At 43.6% G+C, this 21,825-nt stretch overlaps 1 protein-coding gene across 2 annotated transcripts in view; it reads left to right on the forward strand.

The window, feature by feature from the left end:
- The window catches only part of GATM (glycine amidinotransferase), a 60,900-nt gene extending 57,641 nt beyond the window's left edge, over positions 1–3,259 (forward strand). Inside the window, exon 9 of one of the 2 annotated variants that reach the window (XM_023539078.2) lies at positions 2,219–3,255. In XM_023539078.2, the coding sequence (XP_023394846.1) occupies positions 2,219–2,331 (113 nt within the window). In that variant the 3' untranslated portion in view covers positions 2,332–3,255. Of the gene's footprint in view, positions 1–2,218 lie in introns of both variants that reach the window. The other variant, XM_003420156.4, reaches the window with a different exon arrangement.
- The last annotated feature ends 18,566 nt before the right edge of the window (positions 3,260–21,825 follow it).

A 21,825-nucleotide genomic window follows, 5' to 3' on the forward strand; every position in this document is an offset into this window, starting at 1 on the left:
TCCGCAACCCATCCGGGGATGGCGTAGGACCAGGTAGCATTTTGTTCCTCTGTACCTGGGGTCACCGTGAGGCAGGGCCGACTCAGCCGTAGTAGCTGCAGCAAGGGTACCAGTACAGAAGTGACGTACACGCGTGGTAAGCACGATGGATGAAGGAATCAGACGCAGTAGAGGGTGTTAGCAGATCACTCCATTTTGACAGTCCATGTCTGAACTGAAGAGCAGAGCTGGTTTTTACTTGGTGGGAGTTTGCTTATCCTGATACTCAAAAATTCAGAGCAACGACTCTAATATTATTGAAAAAAATGTTGAAGGAAAAGGATTTCATATGATCTATTATATAGAGTACATATACGTATATTGATCACTCTTAATGTATTTGACATATCCTGCGTGTCAGTTAAATAAAACCAATCAGTATACTTATTGAAATTTAAGTATTTTTTTAAATTTATGACTTATATTTCAGGTGTAATACTCAAGACAATTTTTTTGCCACTTGGACACATCCCCTCTTACTGGCCTTTCAATTTTAGATCGTGCTCAGTCTAATGATTTGACCCCTAATGCTGTGTCACGTTTTTTCTGGCTTTCATTAAATAACCCAAATACTAGGGTTCAATTTCTTTATCTGTTAAGACTGTGTTGTTTCTCAACTTAAAATATTGTAAGATGCCAAGTATAGTTTATAATTTTATCTTAAATAATTAAAGTCTTTTGGCACAGAGAACTTGATAAAGCATACTGAATTCCCTCCAATTCAGGATTAATACGGCGCTAGTCATCTGCGTAAGATGGCAGTCTCCCTATCAGGAAACACACGCTTGTGTTTAAAAGTCCACTCATTATCCCAGTCCCCCTCCTTGCCCCCATCCAAGCCCTGCTCTCACCCTTCAGAGCCCTGTTCAGTCTTACGTTCTCAGAAAAGTCTTTCACCAGTGACTCATCCCTTCTCTCCCTCCCCCGACTATAAACCATGGACCCTTTATTTCCTCTGTGGTGTATCTTCCCCCTAAAAATAACGAATTCCTTGTGAGAAGGAGGAGTCCCTGGGTTGTGCAAACAGTTAATGAGCACGGCTGCTAACCAAAAGATTAGAAGTACTTTGGAAGAAAGGCCTGGTTATCTACTTCAGAAAAATCGGTCATCGGAAACCCTATGGCGCACAATTCTACCCTGGTACACATGGGGTTGTCATGAACTAGAGTTGATTCCATGGCAGCCAGGACTGGCTGAGGGAGGGGAGTGGGCTTTCCTTTTTTAAACTCATTATGCCTAGCTTGGCAATGGTTGAGTACTTGGCTGCTAACCAAAAGGTTGGTGGTTCAAACCAACCAGCTGCTCTGTGGGAGAAAAGATCTGGTGATCTGCTTCCATAAAGATTACAGCCTAGGAAACCCTATGGGCTAGTTCTGGCCTGTTCTTTAGGTCAGAATCAACTCAGTGACACACAACAACAGCATGTCTGACACAGGTCCCTGGTGGTGCAAACAGTTTACATTTGGCTACCAACCAAAAGATGGGTGATTTGAATCCACTCAGTGGCACCCAAGGAGGAAGGCCTGAAGGTCTCCTCCTGTAAGATGACAGCCATTGAAGACCCTGTGGAGCGCTGTGCTGCGTTGACACATATGGACTCGATGGCCAGATTTTTTGTTTTTTTCATTCCTGACACAAGCAATTCTTCCTAAATACCATTGGTTGACTGGGCCATGCAGATCGCAACATGCCATTAAGATGCTAGGTCTGCTCTGTTGTTCCCTTACAGTGGCCTGGTAAAGTTAATCTCTGTCAGAAAACTCTGCTTATATATGAGTACATAAAGTCACCTTTCGAGGCTGGCTCAATTATACTTTCCCAGCTAGATTAACAGTAAAATTAGAAAGTCTGTAGACTTAAAGCATAACTCTAAAAGGCTTGAAACTTTAATACTGTATCATTTTTGAACATTTGGTAGGTATATCTGCTCATCATCTTACTGACTTTTGAATAGTCAGTAGAACACATCGGAATCTGTTGAATTCTTGGTGAAGATTTTATATTAGCAGTGGAATAGATGAGATGAAATATAATTGGTGAAAATAAAATTGAATGAGAAAAGGCTGTCCAGGGTTGGGGCAGACTTCAGGACTGGAATGGTAGAATTCTTTAGGCTTACTGTATAGGAGAAATTGCATGTCAGCCCGTCTAAGTCACCACGTCTTCTCCTTCAATGCAGGTATCAGCACCATTAAGGTTAACATTCGTCACGCCAACTCCCTGGGAGGAGGCTTCCACTGCTGGACCTGCGATGTCCGCCGCCGAGGCACCCTGCAGTCCTACTTTGACTGACAGGCCAGAGGGAGCTTATGGCTTGGTCTCAAACCAGGAAGCTTAGGGGCAAGGTTGACTCTCCTGCTTTAAAAAGTGCATTAACTTTAGTGCTTTATACAATCATATCCATAACAGGGGTCTTAAGCCTGGTTTATTTTTGTTAACTTTTCTTTGATATAAGGAAAATAACTTGTGTTAGGTCTTACTCTCTACTTCTAAAGTCACTTACTACTTGGCTTCAAGTGTAAAACTTTGATGGATGTGTACCAAAGCAAAAATTAGTCACCTGAGTAACTTGGCCACTAATATTTAACCATCTACCTCTGTTTTTAATTTTTTTTCCAGAGGCAGCTTGAAATGTTGGTCCTAATCTTAATTTTCTTCTTCCTGTTTGGTAGATTGTGAATGTTCTGTAGCGCTTCTTTTTTCTAAATGAGACAAAGACTTAGAACGTACACAGATCTTAAGTGGAATCAGGTAATTGTCTCCTTTTCTAATAAGAAATTTTGGTAATTTTTAGTTTTTTGTTTTTAAAACAAAAAAATAACGTAGACGATGCAAACGTTTAAGTGAATTTTCCATGAATGTTTTTAATATGCTCATCTCAGCGTTGGTGATATTTGCTACTAAAAACATTTTCATACAACTTAACTCATTTCACGTGAATTATTTTAACCTATTTTTTTCTCTTTACAAAATTCTATAGAAATGTTTAGTGCAATAGGATATAAATGTCAGTTCCTGTCTTGGGCTGGGTTCTCCAGATAAGCAAAATAAGTAATAAGTGAAGTATGTATATGTGTATAGAGAGAGAGAGAAATTTAGGAAATCATAAAATGGAAATTTAAGGAAATGGCTCACATGGTTGTAGAGGCTGGCACGTCCCAAGTCTGTGGGTCAGGCTGGAGGCTTCTCCTGACTCACATAGCTGCAGGGGCCGACGAACCCAAGATTGGCAGGTCAGAGGCAGGCTGCTGGCTCATGGGCTGCGGAGGCTGACAAATCCAAGATTGGCAGGTAAGATGGCAGGCTGCTGGCTCACAGGCTGTGGAGACCAATGCATCCCAAGACCAGCAGGCAGTATGGCAGGCCGCTGGCTCAAGTTCCAAGAACTGGAGGTCAGATGATGACGAACCAGGTGCAGGATCCAGAGCAAAAGCCAGTGAGCTTTGCCAGAATGTCCATATATTATTTGATGCAGACCACATCCCCAAGGAAACTCCCCTTACAGCTGATTGGCTGGTCACATAAGATCACATCGTGGAGGTGATTATATTACAAAATGGAGTATAACTACATCTTTACATAACTGCCAGACTACATCATTAAAAACATAACTGCCAAATTACTGAGAATCATGGCCCAGCCAAGTTGACATACAACCTAAACCATTACAGTCTAACCCTTGCCAACCTGGCTCCTGGACACGTATCCTTAAAGCATACATAATCTCTAAATAAAGACAATTACAAACTCATACTTGTGCCTAACATGGTACAGCTAATGTGTGCACAACAGAAATGCATTAGCCCTGCTTATATCTTATATAAGTGAAGAAAACAAAAATATTTGATGTACACATTTAAGGAGGGAATACTCATAATAATTACAGTCTTTGTTTCTGGAACTGGTCACCTGGTCATAAAAGGTATTTAGAACTACCTTCTTCCCCCACCCATTCCATATTCCCTTTGCTCTCAACAAACCACCTCAGCAGGCCGTGACCCTTTGCCTTGTGCAGTGACCCAAACCTTCATTCCTGAAGGGTCTGGGCCATTAGTAGTCATATCAGAATTGGGTTGCTCTAGTTTTCCATTGACTTTAACCATAGAACGTGGTAGTACTAAGAGATGCACCAGGCGATCTCCTGTATTCCAGACATACTCTTTTTTACCTCTGTTATGCAACATCAGTCCAGTTTCCCCTTGGTAGTCAGTGGTATCAGCCAATATGGTAACTCCCTTCTTTGCCTGTTGATCCAGAAACACGAGGAGCCCAAGTGGTTGGATGGCATTCTTAACTTTCCAGTTCAGTGAAATCCTTGTGGGAGCATTCTTCCCTTTGGAACTAAGATCTCCAGATCTGCAGAGCATAGGGCTGCCAGGACAGGAAGCAGAAATTTTGTGAGTGGGTCACAAGGGGTAATAGTGAGTGGTGCCAGTCCGGTTTCCGCCCCTTGATTCCTGGGCCCATGAATCTTGGCTATGAGAAACAGCACCATATAGTGTACACTGGTCTAGAGCATACACTGCCTCCTGGAGAACATTACCCCAGCTCTGCAAATTACTGCCACCTAGCTATCACCATAATTGTGTCTTTAGAAGGCCTTTCTGTTTATCAAGCCAGCTGCTTCAGGATAACGGGGAATACGGTAAGACCAGTGAATTCTGTGAGCATGGGCCACTGCTACACTTCATTTGCTGTGAAGTGTGTCCCTTGATCTGAGGTGATGGTGTGTGGGATACCATGACAGTGGATAAGGCGTTCTGTAAGTCCATGGGTGATACTTGTGGCAGAAGCGTTGTATACCACAAAAACCACTGTCGTGAGTTGATTCTAACTCATAGCCACCCTACAGGACACAGTATAACTGCCTTGTAGGGTTTCTAAGTCTGAATTTTTATAGAAGCAGACTACTACATCTTTCTCCCATGGAGCCACTGATGGTTTCAAACCACCAACATTTCAGTTAGCTGAGCGCTTTAACCACTGCATCACCAGGGCTCCACATGTTGTGTGCAGGGAAGGCAAATTGTATCCAGGGTAATGTCTATTACAGTAAGAACAAAACGCTGCCCTTTCCATGATAGAAGTGGTCCAGTGGAATAACCGGCCAGCAGGTTGCTGGCTGGTCACCGTGAGGAACCGTGCCACACTGGGGACTCGGCGTTGGTCTCTGCTGCTGGCCGATGGGGCACTCCGCAGTGGCCGTAGCCAAGTTGGCCTTGGTGAGTGGAAGTCCATGTTACTTAGCTTATGCATAACCTCCATCTGTGCTACCGTGGCTACTTCGCTTATAAGCCCAGTGGGCAATGACAGGACTGGTGAAAGATGACGACTAGTTTCCACAGACTTGTCATCCTATCCACTTGATTGTTAAAATTCTCCTCTGCTGAGGTCACCCTTTGGTGAGCGTTCACATGAGACACAAGTGTCTTCACTTCTTTGGCCTATTCAGAGAGAGCTATGCACATACCTCTTTCCCATACCTCCTTGTCGCTAATTTTCCAGTTGTGTTCCTTCCAAGTCCTTAACTATCCAGCCAAACCATTGGCCACAGCCCATGAATACAGTCACATTTTTGGCCATTTCTCCTGCTCAAAGTTCTGCCCGTTGGGAAAATTTCCCTTCACTACTGTCCTTCAGGGAGTTCCCAGAAAGGGGCTGCAGTGCTGCCACTGTCCACTTGAGTGGTTCCTGCAAGTCATGCAGAACCATTTGTAAACCAAGCACAAGTTTTCTCTTTCCCAGTCAACTGATCATAAGGAACTCATGAGGCCATAGGTGCAGACTGGGAGACAAAAGGTAATGTGATAGGAGTGGAGACCATGGGCATTTGGGCCACTTCCTCATACAACTTACTTGTGTCATCAGGTCCTGCTTGGGCCCGGCCACATCTCGTATATACCACTTGTATTTAATGATGGAGTGCTGCTGGGCAGGTCCAACTTTATGGTTTTGTGAGTCAGACAACATTCAGTTCATAATGGGCAGCTCAGGCCACGTGGTGACTTGGTGGCCCATGGTTAAACATTCAGTCCCTACCAAGGCCCAGTAACAAGCCAGAAGCTGTTTCTCAAAAGGAGAATAATTATCTGCAGAGGATGGCAGGGCTTTGCTCCAAAATCCTAAGGATCTGCAATGTGACTCACCAGTAGAGGCCTGCCAAAGACTAAACAATGTCTCTATCTGCCACTGACACGTCACGCACAGCTGGATTGGGGGATCATACGGCCCAAGTGATGGAGCAGCTTGCACCACAGCCTGAACCTGTTGCAGAGCCTTCTCATTCTGGGCCCCACTCAAAACTAGCAGCTTTCAAGTCACTGGATAAATAGGCCAGAGTACCACACCCAAATGAGGGATATGTTGCCCCCAAAATCCAAAGAGGCCCACCAGGCAATGTGCCTTCTTTTTGTTTGTGGGAGGGGCCAGATGTAATGACTTTTATCCATCAGTTTAGAAGGAATTTCTCAACAAGCATCACACCACTGGACCCCTAGAAATTTCACTGAGGTGATAGGCACCTGAATTTTTGTTAATTTTCCACCTTCTAGCATGTGTTTTACCAGTAAGTCCAGAGTCATTGACACCTCTTCCATCCAAGGTCCAATCAGCATAATGTCCTCAATGTAATGGACCAGTGTGACATCTTGTGGAAGGGAAAGGTGATTAAGGTCCCTGCGGACTATATTATGACATAGGGCTGGAGAGTTGATGTAGCCCTGAGGTAGGGCAATGGAAGTGTATTTCTGGCCTTGCCAGATGAAGACAAACTGCTTCTGGTGTTCCTTTAAAACCAGACTGGAGAAAAAGGCATTGGCCAGATCAATAGCTGCATGCCAGGTACCAGGAGATGGATTAATGTGCTCAAGCAAAGAAACCGTATTTGGAACAGTAGCTGCAGTTGGAGTCACCATCTTGTCAAGTTTAAAATAATCCACTTTCATTCTCTAAGATTCATCTGTTTTTTTCTGCACAGGCCAAATAAGTGAGTTGAAAGAGGATGTGGTGGGAGTCACCACCCCTGCATGCTCAAAACCTTGATGGTGACAGTGTCCAGGTATGGACCAGCAATATGAAACTTGCCTCCAAAAATGGAGGGTGCCGAGAGACTGAAAAAAGAAGCGGGCAACTCCAGGGGGGCAGTGAAGGAGTTATTAGGAAGACTTACATACAAGGCCAGTCTTGGGTGGCCACAGAACCAAAACAGATCTCCATGTCCTTCAATGGGAGGGCAGAAGTTTTATAGTGGTAGTGGACAGTAGTGGCTACGTGCCAGGGATTTATATAAGGATGACTTAGTAAACTGTACTGAACTAGCAGACCACATGAGGGCATTCATGTTCAGCCTCACAAAGCCTGTTTCCCCTTCAGACTACCCTCTGAGAATGGCTCTTACAATCTAGCATGTTTCCCCTGTTGTGCCATAGTATGATAGACCCTCTTTCCTCCCCGCCAGGAACAGCTATAGAAGTGGGGTTGGCCGGGTGCCATGTGGTGCCTGTGCATGTGCAAGAGACAAAGCTACTGTGTGCCCAGAACAGAAGACTTCTGTGACAAGGAAAAGGAGCTGGAAGAGAGAAGGCAACTCAGTTCTAAGCAACTCAATCCTTGTCAGAGATGCTCTGGGCTAAGGCCTTTACTTAGGCAGCCTGAAAGGGAGAAATAGAGGGAGACCATTGCCCCCAATAGTCCACCCTCTGACTCCCATCAGGTTGCCAGAAAAAGAAGCAAAGCAGTACCGAGCCCTGGTATGTCCATCACCTATTTTGGCTATTGAGCTGCATGTCCATGCTTTGGTGCCTAACTCTGGTGGATATTATATCTGTGCATCACTTGAGGCAGCATTTAATGAGGGTTACAAGTAGGACTGTCCCCAGCAGGGCATCTAAGCCAACTGAATAGATGGAAGGGCTGCATTTGTCCAATCTTAGACGTATATGTAACATGTCCTGATTCATTTATGTAAAAACAGCATATTTCTCTTAACATGGTACATTATATGAACAGTACAAGTAACACAAAAGCTCCCTTTCTCAGCACAATTGGACAAGGTATTACCATTGCCAGACAAGACTAATTCAGACTTGGTTAGTCAGTCAATGTACATCAGATCACCTGGTCATATTCTGGAAGTTCTCCGTGTCCAGAGTAATGCAAAACTCAGTCTTAAAAGTACCGTTCTCAGAGTCAAACCATCTAGTCCCGTGCCATTTACATTTTAACACGCAGAGAGAAATTTCCTTCTAAAGTTGGAGCGCTCCCCACAGCAACTGTCATATTTCAAAAGACGTTTTACACGAGTAGTGGAGTTGACTGTGTTCATTTACCACATGATCTCAGTACAAGTTACACATTCAGTTGGTACACAAAGTGCCCTCCTTGTTGACAGATCAGCTGGAACCATGTAGGGAGATGACTCATCATCTTGGTTCAAATGTTGACAGAGCCAACAGTTGGTCTGATTGGTAGGTCTATCAAAAGCCTCTATCACTGGGGCCCATGGATGAGAGGCCTGTCCATCATTGTGAGATAATCTCAGAAGAAAAATAGACAATTCCCCTCTCCCCTTCTCTATCTCCCATGGGACTTGAGGTAAGGGTTGCCTGGGTATAGTCACCCAGGCTGTCTGTCCTAGTCTTGAGGCAGTGACTTCTGTGGGAACCCAGATCTTTTGTGAAGAACAGTTGTATACAAAAGAAACACATTTTATAGAACAGACAGTTTGATCAAACATGGCACAAATGAGAAATGTCCTTGCAGGCAACTGCTGCATTGAGACCCCAGATTGCTTGCCTGAGATGTACAGTTCAGGCTAGGGTTGTCTTATCTCCTCCCATCAGCCATTTAAGCCTGTCCATCGAAGTGCTCAATTGCCCCTACGACCTGGGGGTGATATAGCATATGAAGAGTTCATTCAAGGTCCAGTGGAGGCCTCCAGTGGAGGCCCCGATATGTTTCGCCTGCCAAGAAGATTTACCTATAGGCCCAGGAATCTGTCCTTGGGCAAGTTTTAGCCTTGGACAAGGTCTCGTGGGCAGGTCAGCTTCTCTATGCTGTCCGTTTTCTGATGACAGTGACAGTCCATGTCTGTAAGCCCAGTCCAGGATGGCATGTGAATCTCCATGGGCCATCCTCTCTTAAATCCAGAAGGTGGTCAGTTGCTCATCTCTTTGCTCTGATGCTTCAGCCTCTGTAGTCAGTTGGCGAAAGTGGTCTGCTCTTTGGTTGTTTTCCCTTCTCAGCGTAGAGGTCTTTCCGGTAACGAGTGACAAAAGCTTATCAGGAGCAGAATTGGTTTTTTTGTTTGTTTTTGGTCCAATTGTCTCATCCCCATAGTGGCTTGCTTTACATCTCCGTCTGAGGGTTGACAGTGGCCAGATTGAATGGCCACACTACTAGCTATAGCCCAAGACACAGTTTCTGTGTGCCCTACTAAAAATGGCCCTAATGGCAGCAATTCCCGTCAGGGCTTGGAGCCAAAGTTTACAGTGGTGTACATTAATCCATCAATATCATCAATACATACAATAGGGATTTGTAGGAGCCCCAAAGGGGCTTATCCATAGTCAGGCTTGGGCAACAGCCTCAACGAAGGTGATCTCAGACCTAAAAGTTTTCCTCATTTTGATGCCAGGTGTCTAAAAACCCAAGACATACAATTCTTTTCATTTCCTCATTGAACTTTAACAAGGCCTTTGGTCCCCACTGGTGACAGAGGGACCCAGGCTTAATTCTCAGTCCTAATTATTTCTGAAAGTCAGAAGATCTGGGCAAAGCTGGCAGAGCCCTCTGTCATTTGTAGACCACACCTCCACCACACAAGAGCAAGCATAGGTTCAGCCCAGCTGCCTGGTAACATGGAGGCAGTTCCTCCTATTTTAGTTTTCCCGTTACTCTTGCAGCTGTGACTATGTTGCTGCCCGATTATTTTGGCAGGGCCAGTTATCAGAGAATTCCAGAGAGGGCCTCTAAGGTCTCTTCAAGGTCACACAACACGAGCTATCTCAAAGGGCTTTTTACGCCTTTGTTTCTGATGTTTTAACTCTTGCTTTGCTCTTGGTGTTTCAGGGTGTATTCAGCACCAGAGACCTGCTGAGCCCCTCCAACTATCTCTGGTCCCATTGTTGGAGGCCTTTGAGCAATGGCCAGGAGGTTGTTCCCCTTGCCCTTGAGTCCGTCGTCTTTATAAACCTGCAGGCCAGCGTTGCTGGTTGCTCATCCTGTTCACGATGCAGCTGCTCAGTAGGTCAGTTGTGGCCACATATAACTGCCACACATCCCTTTCCAACTGTAACTCTTCCTGCAAAGCTCGTATGCCCTCTTCAGCAGCTAGCTGGGCTTCCGTGGTCAGCCAAACAGCCCAGAGCAGCGGCCGTCCCATGACTGCTACTGCTCTCCTAGCTTCTTTTCCACACTTATGAAGACACGTGTCTGCCCACAACAGGGCTAGGTCGCTTGGTGTTTTGGGGCATCCCTGTACTCTTGTGGCAGTCCACAAGCAGAAAATCATACGGGTCAGACCTCCCCACATGGAGGTCGCTGGCCAACCCGAGATTTCACCCACAGAAAAGCATACGGCCAGACTTCTCCACATGGAGGTTACTGGCTAACCCAGGATTTCCCCCACAGAGACCTCATTCCCAATCACCATTTCCTCAGTCTCCTGGCTGGCTCACCAACTGTCCAGACATGGACCAGTAACGTGAAATTTGTCTCCAAAAATGGAGAATGCCAAGAGACCAAAGAAAGAGGTGGTCAACTCTAGCATGTTGGCAGAGGAGTTTATTAGGGAGACATATACAAAGCCAGTCCTGGTCGGCTACAGGACCAAAGCAGGTCTCCGTACCCCACAGTGGGAGGGCAGAGGTTTTATAGTGGCAGCAGACAATAGTGGCTACATGCTAGGGACTTACATAAGGATGAGTTAGCAAACTGTAGTGAACTAGCAGACCACATAAGCATGCCCATGTTTGGCCTCGCAAAGCCTGTTCCCCATCAGGCAGTAATCTCTGCAATCCCTTCAGAAATGCAGTATTGCTTTTGGCTATTTTCCTAGGTAGGGGCTATTCTAATGGCTTCCAGTTGGCCTTTCCTGCCATAATGCCCTTACTGCACTTGTCAGGGATCAACTGTGGGGATTCTGCCAGTTGCTGAGTATATCTATTCCAATTATGCATTCTGGAACTAGGGAAATCACTACAGGATGTCTGGGGACCCACTATAGACCCACTGTGGGATGAACTTGAGCTAAGACTCCATTAATGACCAGACCTCCATATGCCTCCACTCTGGTGGGCCATGGTGATGTTTTGGGTTTCCTGGAATTAGTGTCAGCTCAGAGGCAGTGTCTAGTAATCCCCCCAAAGTGTGATTATTTCATTTTCCCCAATGAACATTCACTCTCATAAAAGGCTGTAGGTCTTTTTGGGGAAGGCTGGGAGAAAGATTAACGGTATAAATTTTTGGCAGTGTAGGGTGTCCTTCCTGGAGAGGACTTGGCCTCTCTGTCATTCAAAGGGTTACGGGTCTTTAAACTTGCTCACGTCTGGGAATCGATTGAGGGGCCGTGACTCTCCATTCTGGTGATTCGAATTAGAACGCCATTCACCTGACCTAGAATTCTGCTGCTTGTAAAGATCAAGTCACTAGTAGATTTCCCATCTATTTCACTCCTAGGGCCACGAGGACTAGTAGCCAACACCATACAATGCCATAAAAGTCAGACTATTCTGATTACTGCTTTGACTCTGCTGTTCATTACAGTAACCACACCCACCTTGTCTTTGTCCACGGAGTGCCAACACTTGGCCTCTACCACTATGGGGTCGGATCAGCCTGTCATGGATTTAGTTGTGTCCCCCAAAAATATGTGTAAACTTGGTTAGGCCATGATTCCCAGTATTGTGTGTTTCTCCTCCATTTTGTGATTTTCCTATGTGTTATAAATCATAATCTCTGTGTGTGGCTAAAGAGGATTAGAGTGGGATGTAACACCCTAGCTTAGGTCACATCCCTGATCCAATGTAAAGGAAGCTTCCCTGGGGTGTAGCCTGCACCACCTTTTATCTTACCCACAAGAGATAAAAGGAAAGGGAAGCAAGCAGTGTTGAGACTTCATACCACCAAGAAAAGAGTGCCGGAAGTAGGGTGTGTCCTTTGGACCCAGTGTTCCTGTGCAGAGAAGCTCCTAGTCCAGGGGAAGATTGATGATGAGGACCTTCCTCCAGAGCCAACAGAGAAAGCTTTCCCCTGGAGCTGATGCCCTGGTTTTGGACTTCTACTAGACTGTGAGAAAACAAATTTCTCTTTGTTAAAGCCATCCACTTGTAGTATTTTTGTTATAGCAGCACTGGCTGACTAAGACACAGCCCCATTGCATTTAGGTGACTTAATTCAGTTAGGGAAGTTTCCACTGTCAAATCTGACTTACATAAGATAACAGTTACAACAGTCTTCAAAGATGCTGGAGGTCCCTTCACAAATTTGTTCCTTACCATTGTGGTAAAAGGTGTGTTGGCAGGCAATGACTCAGATGCTACCCCAGGTGATATCTCAGACAAAGGCTGTTCAGACACACCTGAGTTAATCTCATCAGATGGGAGTGGAGGGGCTAATGGTTTTACTGGGGACGTCTGCTGTAGCTGGGGACGTCTGCTGTAGCAGACAAAGATGGAGAAATCTCTTCAGATGGGAGTGAGAGGGCTGGTTTTCCTGGCAGGAGTGATTCAATGGAATTTATGGGCTCATTATTCCCAGCTTCCTGATTATCTGCCCATATGACCCAATCTCAAATTTCAGGATCCCATTTCTTCCCAATCAGCGCCCTCACTTTAACTTCAGACATCATTCAAGGTTGGGAATTCAACTGGTGTTGTAATTCAGGCACTCTTATTATTTTGGCAATATCAGCTTTGTTACTACAAGAAATAAAGCTTTCTTTCAGGACACAAGTGGAAACTTTGGGGTCATTTATGCAGCACTTGAGCTGTGACTCTGAAACCCTGAGTTTATTTCTTTCTTTCACCACTGTCTATCAAAAGTAGGACCAACCAACTAGCTTCCTTATACTTCTCATTCTGACAAAATTGTAGAAAAGTATCAGACATTCACTGAGAGCCTCGTCTCTCACCTATACTTGATATATTGGTGGTGATATTTTGTGTATTTCTATTGTCACCTCACACCATGTATTAGTAGTGCCCTCTTTACTACTGGAAACAGAGTCAACAACATCTTTAAGACTAATTAGACCTCAGAACCAACTTAGAACACTTATCCTTACAATTTTGTTTCTCTAGAATCACTCTCAGTACCAAATGTCTTATGGTGAGTTCTCTAGAAAGCAAAACCAGTGGGGGGAAATATATATACATATATACATATATATAAAACCCATTGCCGTCAAGTCAATTCTGACTCATAGGGACCCTATAGGACACAACAGAACTGCTCCATAGGGTTTCCAAGGAGTAGCTGGCGGATTTGAACTGCCACCTTTTGGTTAGCGGACAAACTCTTAACCGCTGCCCCACCAAGGCTCCTGTATATGTATATATATATATAGAGAGAGAGATTTATCTCAAGGTTGTAGACGCTGGCAAGTCCCAAGTCCTTGGGTCAGGCATCAGGCTGGAGGTTTCTTCTGATTCACATAGTTGCAGGGACTGAGGAACCCAAGACTGGCAGGTAAAATGGCAAGCTGCTGGCTCACAAACTGAGGAAGCCAATGAATCCCAAGATCAGCAGGCAATATGGCAGGCTGCTGGCTCAAGTTCTAAGAACCAGAGGTCAGATGATGATGAGCTGGGTGCAGGATCCAGAGTGAGCAAAATCCAGCAAGCTTTGCCAGAACATCCATACATATTGGATGCAGGCCACACCCCTGAGGAAACACAACTTACAACTGATTGGATGATCACATCGGATCACATCATGGAGGTAATTACATTATATCACAAAATGGAGCATAACTTCATCATTACGTAACTACCAAACTACATATTTACATAACTGCCAAACCACTGAGAATCATGGCCCAGACAAGCTGACACACAACCTTAACCATCACAGTTCCCATTTCTAAATTTTGATGTTCAATATCTGACTTAGTCACCTAGTGCTGCTGTAACAGAAATACCACAAGTGGGTGGCTTTAACAAAGAGAAATTTATTTTCTCACAGTCTAATAGGCTACAAGTCCAAATTTAGGGCACCAGCTCCAGGGAAGGCTTTCTCTCTCTGTTGGTTCTGGAGGAAGGTTGTTGTCATCAATCTTCCCTTGGTCTGGTAACTTCTCAGTACAGGGACCTCTGGTCCAAAGAACGCACTCTGCTCCCAGCGTTGCTTTCTTGAGGTATGAGGTTCTCCTGTCTCTCCGCTTGCTTCTCTCTTTTATATCTCAAAAGAGATTGGCTCAAGACACAATCCGATCTTGTAGATTGAGTCCTACCTCATTAACATAACTGTCACCTATCCCACCTCATTAACATCATAGAGGTAGGATTTACAACGTATAGGAAAATCACAACAGATGACATAATGGTGGTCAATCACACGATACTGGGAATCATGACCTAGCCAAACTGATACACATAATTTTGGGGGACACAATTCAATCCATGACAATATCTCATAAGTACATTGTGTCTTTGGTAATCTAAGATTTGTTTACAGATGTGCAAATTATTTAAAGCATAGACTATAAAATGCATTAAAAAAAACTAATGAAGAGAAAACCTACATGTGATGTGAAGTAATTTTAATAAAAAAAAAAAATTATATGTGTATTTTTATCCTAATAAACACTTTTGTGTTCTGCACTGGATTTTATTAGTGCTTGTCATCAGTCTAATTATTTTAAGTGTAAGCACATTTTAGGTATGTATTTCTTGGGACAAAATGCTAATACTCTGAGATAACATCTTCATCCCTAGGAGATAAAAATTCAAACCTAATACTTGTATTCAGAAATATTTAGCAGTGACATTTTAGTTTATTAATTCATTCATTCAAAAATATTTTAATATCTTCTGAGTATGAGGGACTATCCCTAGGCCCCAGAAGGAAAAAGATAATCACTGTTCTCAAATTGCTGAATGTTTTGACTCCTGGAAAATCTGGGTAGAATGTGTACTTTGAAATGGGTTATAGATTTCAACCACTCCCTTGCTAATACACTTAACTACTTTGTGTCCTTTTTCACCCACCAGGGAAACAACTGTCAATCCTACACTTGGACTGAATCCTATTTAAGAAATTTATACAGTTGTGTGGATTGGTGCACACTATAAATATACTCCCTGTTGTGGATTTAATTTTGTCTCCCAAAAATACCTGTCAACTTGGCTAGGCCATGATTCCCAGTATTGTGTGACTGTCCATCATTTTGTCATCTGATGAGATTTTCCTGTGTGTTGTAAATCCTACTTTTATGATGTTAATGAGGTGGGATTAGCAGCAGTTATGTTAATGGGGCAGGACTCAATCTACAAGATTAGGTTGCATTTTAAGCTAATCTCTTTTGAGATATAAAAGAGAGAATCTAGCAGAAAGATGGGGAGACCTTATATCACCAAGAACGTAGTGCCAGGAGAAGAGCACATCCTTTGAACCCGGAGTCTCTGTGTAGAGAAGCTCCTAGACCAGGGGAAGATTGATAACCAGGACCTTCCTCTAGAGCTGACAGAGAAAGTCTTCCCTGGAGCTGGCGCCCTGAATTTGGACTTCTAGCCTACTAGATTGTGAGAGAATAAATTTCTCTTTGTTAAAGCCACCCACTTGTGGTATTTCTGTTATAGCAGCACTAGATAACTAAGACACTCCCAGACCTAAATCCCACTAAAACCACTGCTGTCAAGTCAATTCCAACTCATAGCAACCCTAAATACCACTCTGCAATTCTATTACACAGGCTTCTCCCATTCTCAGTCGCTATTCCAAACCTTTTTACTATGTTCTCTGAGCAAATCACAGAGAAAACAAAGGTCATCAGGTGTTAACTCCCTCAGCTTTTCTGCTCCAATCACTGTAGATTTATCTCCATTTGCATCCTCTGGTTAAGGGTCCCTCTCTCTTTCCCTTAAATAGCTAAGCATCTAGAGAAAAAAGTCATGCCTTCACCTCATCAATTGCATTTACTTTCAACCCACTATAAAAGGATACTTCTCTCACTGCTTCAGAAAACGAGGTGAATCTTCTGACCAAGTCTAATCCACACATTTGTCCTTTGAGTCTAAACTTTCTCTTCTCTTCCAAGGAATTCCTACATCGATTATCATCTTTCTTGTAACTTTAGCCTCTGTATGTATGTGTGGTTTCTTTTCCCTTAGCTAAGCTTCCAGAAAGAATACTTTTACTATTTCCACTTTCTCACTTTTTATTTACTCCTCAATCTCCTATCTGATTTCTACCTTACCACTCACTGAAATGTACTAATGATATCCTCACCTTTTAAGTGTTATATCCAGAAATCTTCAGGCCTTATTTAATCTATTTTCTGTGTATGACACTACTACATGGAGAAGGTCAGTATCCTTTGAGTCCTTTGAATGTCTCTCTTCTTTTGGGTTTCTATGATACCACTTTCTCCCTTCTCTTCTTTTTAATTTTCAAGATCCTTCACTGCATTGTCTTCTTCTTGCCCTTAAGAGTTGGACATTCCCAGGATTCTGTCCTTGGGTCTTTTCTCCTCTTCTAGATACTCTGGATAATCTCCTCTACGCACTGGTCTTCCCTTCCCACACACCTGCTAATAGCTTCCAGTGGGTATGTGGGAAAGGAGGCCCCATACGCAGACCTTTCCAGTGTAGACCTCTATTCTGAGCTCCAGGTCCTGTTTCCAACTGACTGTGGGCATTATCTGGAAGTACGAAGGCATCACAGACTCAACACAATTATCACAATTCAATCAGCCAAGCTATTCAGGATTCTTCCCTCTTCCTCATCTTGTTCCTTCCATTGGGCTTTTACTTAGTTATTAAATAACTATTTCAACAAAGGTAGCTCAATGGGATGATTTAGTAAAATTTCTATCTTTAAATCCTATGACCACTGCTTTTTGGGTATGGTTTAGGGCTGTGGAAGAAAACAGAAGCAGCCTAGCTTCCATGACACAATTGCTATCAGGTTTCCCTTTCTATTCATCATCCGCTGCTCCTGCAGCCCAGTGTCTTCTCTGTGATCTTTAGCAGGCAGATGGGCCACCGTCTGCCACTACCAATGTCAGGTTTCCCAATCACACACCAAAAATTTGGGATTATCACTCTTCCTAGGGTACACTATGAGTCGGAACTGACTCGACAGCAACAGGTTTTCTTGGGTTTAGGGTACACCAAGCCTGTTTGTAACTCACTATCTACAGGAAGCAGCTATGTATATTAAGACATAACCTATTTTCAGTAAAAAAGCATTTAATTTCAAATAAAAATATCTAATATTGCTGTTGTAGGGCAGGTCTAATTCCTAGTAATAATCAAGGTGCTCAACAACAGCCTTTTTAAAGTAAAGCTCATAGACCTGACCACTATAGTGTGTCATCTTGTAGTCACATAGAAATCCTACCCCATAGTTCAGGAGAATGTGGAAATATATTACCTCAGTTCTTTTGGTCAACTTTTTGCACCCATAGGATCATTTTTGAAAAATTAGAATAATATAAAAAACATCCGGATTCCCATCACCAGCTAACAGTGACAGTTAAACAGGTTTTAATTGTTAAAGAGGACTCATAAGATCCAAAAGGAGAATGCTTACTAATCCACAGTGTGTTGAAGAAAAAGGACATAGTATAGCAACAGCAATACAGGAAGGATACACAATACCACCTAAGACTGCCTCACAGTAAGGAGTCCCAAGCAACTAGGTATTAGCTCCACTTGCTCTCCTTCTGTGAAAACCATATAGGCATATTTTCTCAGAGTAGGAACCACTGATACATGCGTAGAGCACCTCAAAACCAAGAAGCCCAAAATGGAATTTCAATCAGGGTTTTTCTAAGCTCTTGATCATGTAGGAATAGTCTTGCTGTGCAACTAGCAGATCCCTCTGGGGGACTCATTGAGACAAGGTGCAAATAATCTCGCTGATATCAATAAATAATACCAATGAGTTTGCCCTGGGTCTCTACTTATACTAGAATTATTATTTGCATATACACTGAAGATACTGCCTGAAACTTTTTTAAGAACTAAGTAAAATTTTCCACATAATTTTGTAAACAGCCTTAATTTTCTACAAAAACAGTTATCTCTGAGGTAGAAGAGGAAACTTTGGTTTGGTCTCTATTACGGATTGAATTGTGTTCCCCAAAAAATATGTCTTGTAAATCCAACACCCCCAGTGGCACAGTGGTTAAGTGTTCGGCTGCTAACAAAAAAGTCAGCAGTTCCAATCCACCAGCTGCTCCTTGGACACCCTAGGGGTGCCTATGCTCTATCTTATAGGCTCACTATGAGTCGGAATAGATTCCACAGCAAAGTGTTTTATACCTGTGATTGTAATCTCATTTGGGAATGGGTTTTCTTTGTTATACTAAGAGGTCACATCAGTGTAGAGTGTGTTTTAAACCAATCACTTTTGAGATATTAAACAAAACAAAACAAAACAGATTAGGCATAGAGAAGCAAGCAGAGATGGGAGAAGAGAGATGCCAAGTCACATGAAGATTGTCCAGGAGCAGAATTTCAAAAGAGACAAAGACCTTCCTCCTGAGCCAACAAAGAGGGAAAGCCTTCTCCTAGAGCCAGCACCCTGAATTTAGATTTCTAGCCTCCAGAACTGTGAGAAAATAAAATACCACGAATTTGTGGTATTTCTGTTATAGCAGCACTAGAAAACTAAGACAATCCCTTAAAATTATCACAAATGTAAAATCTGTTTTAGTGAGGTCTACATTGTACAGAAAGGTTGTGTGGTATTTTTGTGGATATTAGGAAAATTGATCCCCCGGTGAAAGTTGAGACACTGAGGTCAACATTTTCATCCACACAGCCTGTCCTTGGGCTCCAGAATACAGAGATTATGACCTGACAGATTCTTTCCACTTGTGTCCCTACAGGAAATCTTTTCATAGCCAGGCTGCTAGCATTTCAGTGTGCATAGGATGAGAAGAAACTTTTGCACAAAGTGAGAATGTCTTCAGGTCTGTGAGATATTCTAAGCAGAAAATTATTCCAGTGATTTTCCCTTATCTCTGATACATCAACATATTTCTTCTCTCTACTAGACATTTCTATTAGCATACAAATATGGGTTTGTTTCTCCCATTTAAAAAAAAAAGAAAAAAGAAGCCTCAACCCCACTTCTCTGCCCCCTGCTACATTTCTGGCCCTTCTGCAGAAAAACTCAAAATAATCACCTATGAAAGAACACTAAAGACACAAGGAAAACATGAGCCCAAGAAATGGAAAGGGCCACATAAAGCAGAGACTCCATCAGCCTGACACCAGAAGAACTAGGTGGTATCTGGCTACCACCAATGACTGTCCTGACAGGGAACACAACAGAGAATCCCTAATGGAGCAGGAGAAAAGTGGGATGCAGAACTCAAATTCTAGTAAAAAGACCAGACTTAATGGTCTGACCAAGACTGGTGGGACCCCAGAGGACGTGGCCCCAGGACTCTCTGTTAGCCCAAAACTAAAGCCATTCCCAAAGCCAACTCTTCAGACAAAGATTAGACTGGACTATAAAATATAGAATGATACTGGTGAGGCGTGTGCTTCTTGGCTCAAGTAGACACGTGGGACTATGTGGGCAGCTCCTGTCTGGAGGCAAGATGAGAACGCAGAGGGGGACAGGAGCTGGATAAATGAACACAGGAAATACAGAGTGGAGAGAAGGAGTGTGCTGTCACATTGTAAGCAGAGCAACTAGGGTCACATAACAGTACGTGTATAAGATTTTGTATGAAAAACTGACTTGAATTGTAAACTTTCACTTGAAGCACAATAAAAAAATAATAATCATCATCTATTTTCCCAGTGTCCAATTCCTCTCCTCCCATTCACTCCTGTACCCCCTCACTCAGGCTTCCCTGCACCTCTCCACAAACTGCCCTTTTTAAAGTTACCAATGTCCCCCACGTTGCAAAATCCAAGTCATATCTCATTCCTTATCCTCCCTTGACCGTAAGTGGCGTTTGACAGTTGATCCCTTCTTTTCCTTGAAAACGGTTTCTTCCTCTGGCTTTCTTCTTTCCTTGGTAGCAGCTACTTGCTTTTCTTTGCTTTTCCTCCTGTCTCTCTGATTTAAACCCAGGGAGCTCCGGGGCTCAGCTTTGGGCTCTAATCTCCTCTGTGCACCTTCTCTCCCTTGGGGATCTCACCCAGTCTCCTGTCTCCATCGCCGTGTGTGTGTTCCCCGTTTCGTGTTTCCCTTGGGGATCTCAGCACCCAGTCTCCTGTCTCCATCGCCGTGTGTGTGTTCCCCGTTTCGTGTTTCCCTTGGGGATCTCAGCACCCAGTCTCCTGTCTCCATCGCCGTGTGTGTGCTCCCCGTTTCGTGTTTCCCTTGGGGATCTCAGCACCCAGTCTCCTGTCTCCATCGCCGTGTGTGTGCTCCCCGTTGTGTGTCACCCAGTCTCCTGTCTCCATCGCCGTGCGTGTTTCCAGCCTTGTCCACACTTGTATTCAGCTGCCCACTCAGCACCTCTAGCGGATGTCCAGTAGTCACCTCAGTCTTCACATGCCCCAAACTGAATTCCTGATCTTTCCCCCAAAACCTGCTTCTCCCTGAGTCTTCCCCCATTTGGTCAAGGTAATTCCATTCTTCTAATTGTTCCTCATCCTTCACTCCCCTCTCTTACACTTCACATCTAATCCACCAGCAAACTATTCTACCTTTGAAATACATCCAGCGTCCAACCACTTCTCACTCCCTTCTGGCTACCGTCCTGGTCCAAACAACAATCATCATCCCTCAAGTGGGTAATTGAAAAAGTCTCCTAACTAGCCTCCCTGCTTCTGCCCATGCCCCTTTCAGGTTACTCTCAACTCAGCAACTAGAATAATCCTATTAAAATGAAAATTGTGCCATGCCTCTAACTCCCAACTCACTCAAAGCAGAAGTCAATGTTTCTACAGAAGTTTCCCCGCCCTGACTCATTACCTCCTAGCGTCATCTCCCCCTTACCCCTTCCTCACTTCACTCCAGCCCTGTTGGCCCCTTTGCTATTCCCAGAACACCCCAGACATATTCTCATCATAGGACTTTTTCTCTTGCTTTTCTTCTTCTGGAAGGCTTATCCCCAGGTATCAACACAGCTTGTGCCCTCAATTCCTTCAGTTCTTTGCTTAACTGTGAGTCCTTCCCTAACCCTGCTATTTAAAATTGCAAGTTCCACCCACCACCTAACACTCCTGATCCATCTTCCATGATATATCTCCACCGCATTTATCACCAGTTATTACTTATTTTGCTTACTCTCAGCCTTCTTCCGCTAGAATGTGAATACATGAAGGCAGGGATTTTTTGTCAGTTTTGTTCATTGCTATGTCCCCAGAACCTAGTCACTGGCATATAACACATATTCAATAAATAGTGATTGAATATATAAATAAGTGAGAAAACAAAGTCAGAGTCCACTTAATACAATGCTTAGAAAACAAAGGGCCAGAATTACAATGCTTAGAAACAAAGGTCCAGAATTTTCACCACTGTTTAAAAGTTGCAAAGGAAATAATTCTATTATGAAAACATTCTGCATCCCACTTTGATATGTGGCGTCTGGGGTCTTAAATGCTAACAAGTGGCCATCTAAGATGCATCAATTGGTCTCAACCCACCTGG

Source organism: Loxodonta africana, chromosome 10 (genome assembly GCF_030014295.1).
Source record: "Loxodonta africana isolate mLoxAfr1 chromosome 10, mLoxAfr1.hap2, whole genome shotgun sequence".
In the NCBI taxonomy this organism is placed as follows: Eukaryota; Metazoa; Chordata; class Mammalia; order Proboscidea; family Elephantidae; genus Loxodonta; species Loxodonta africana.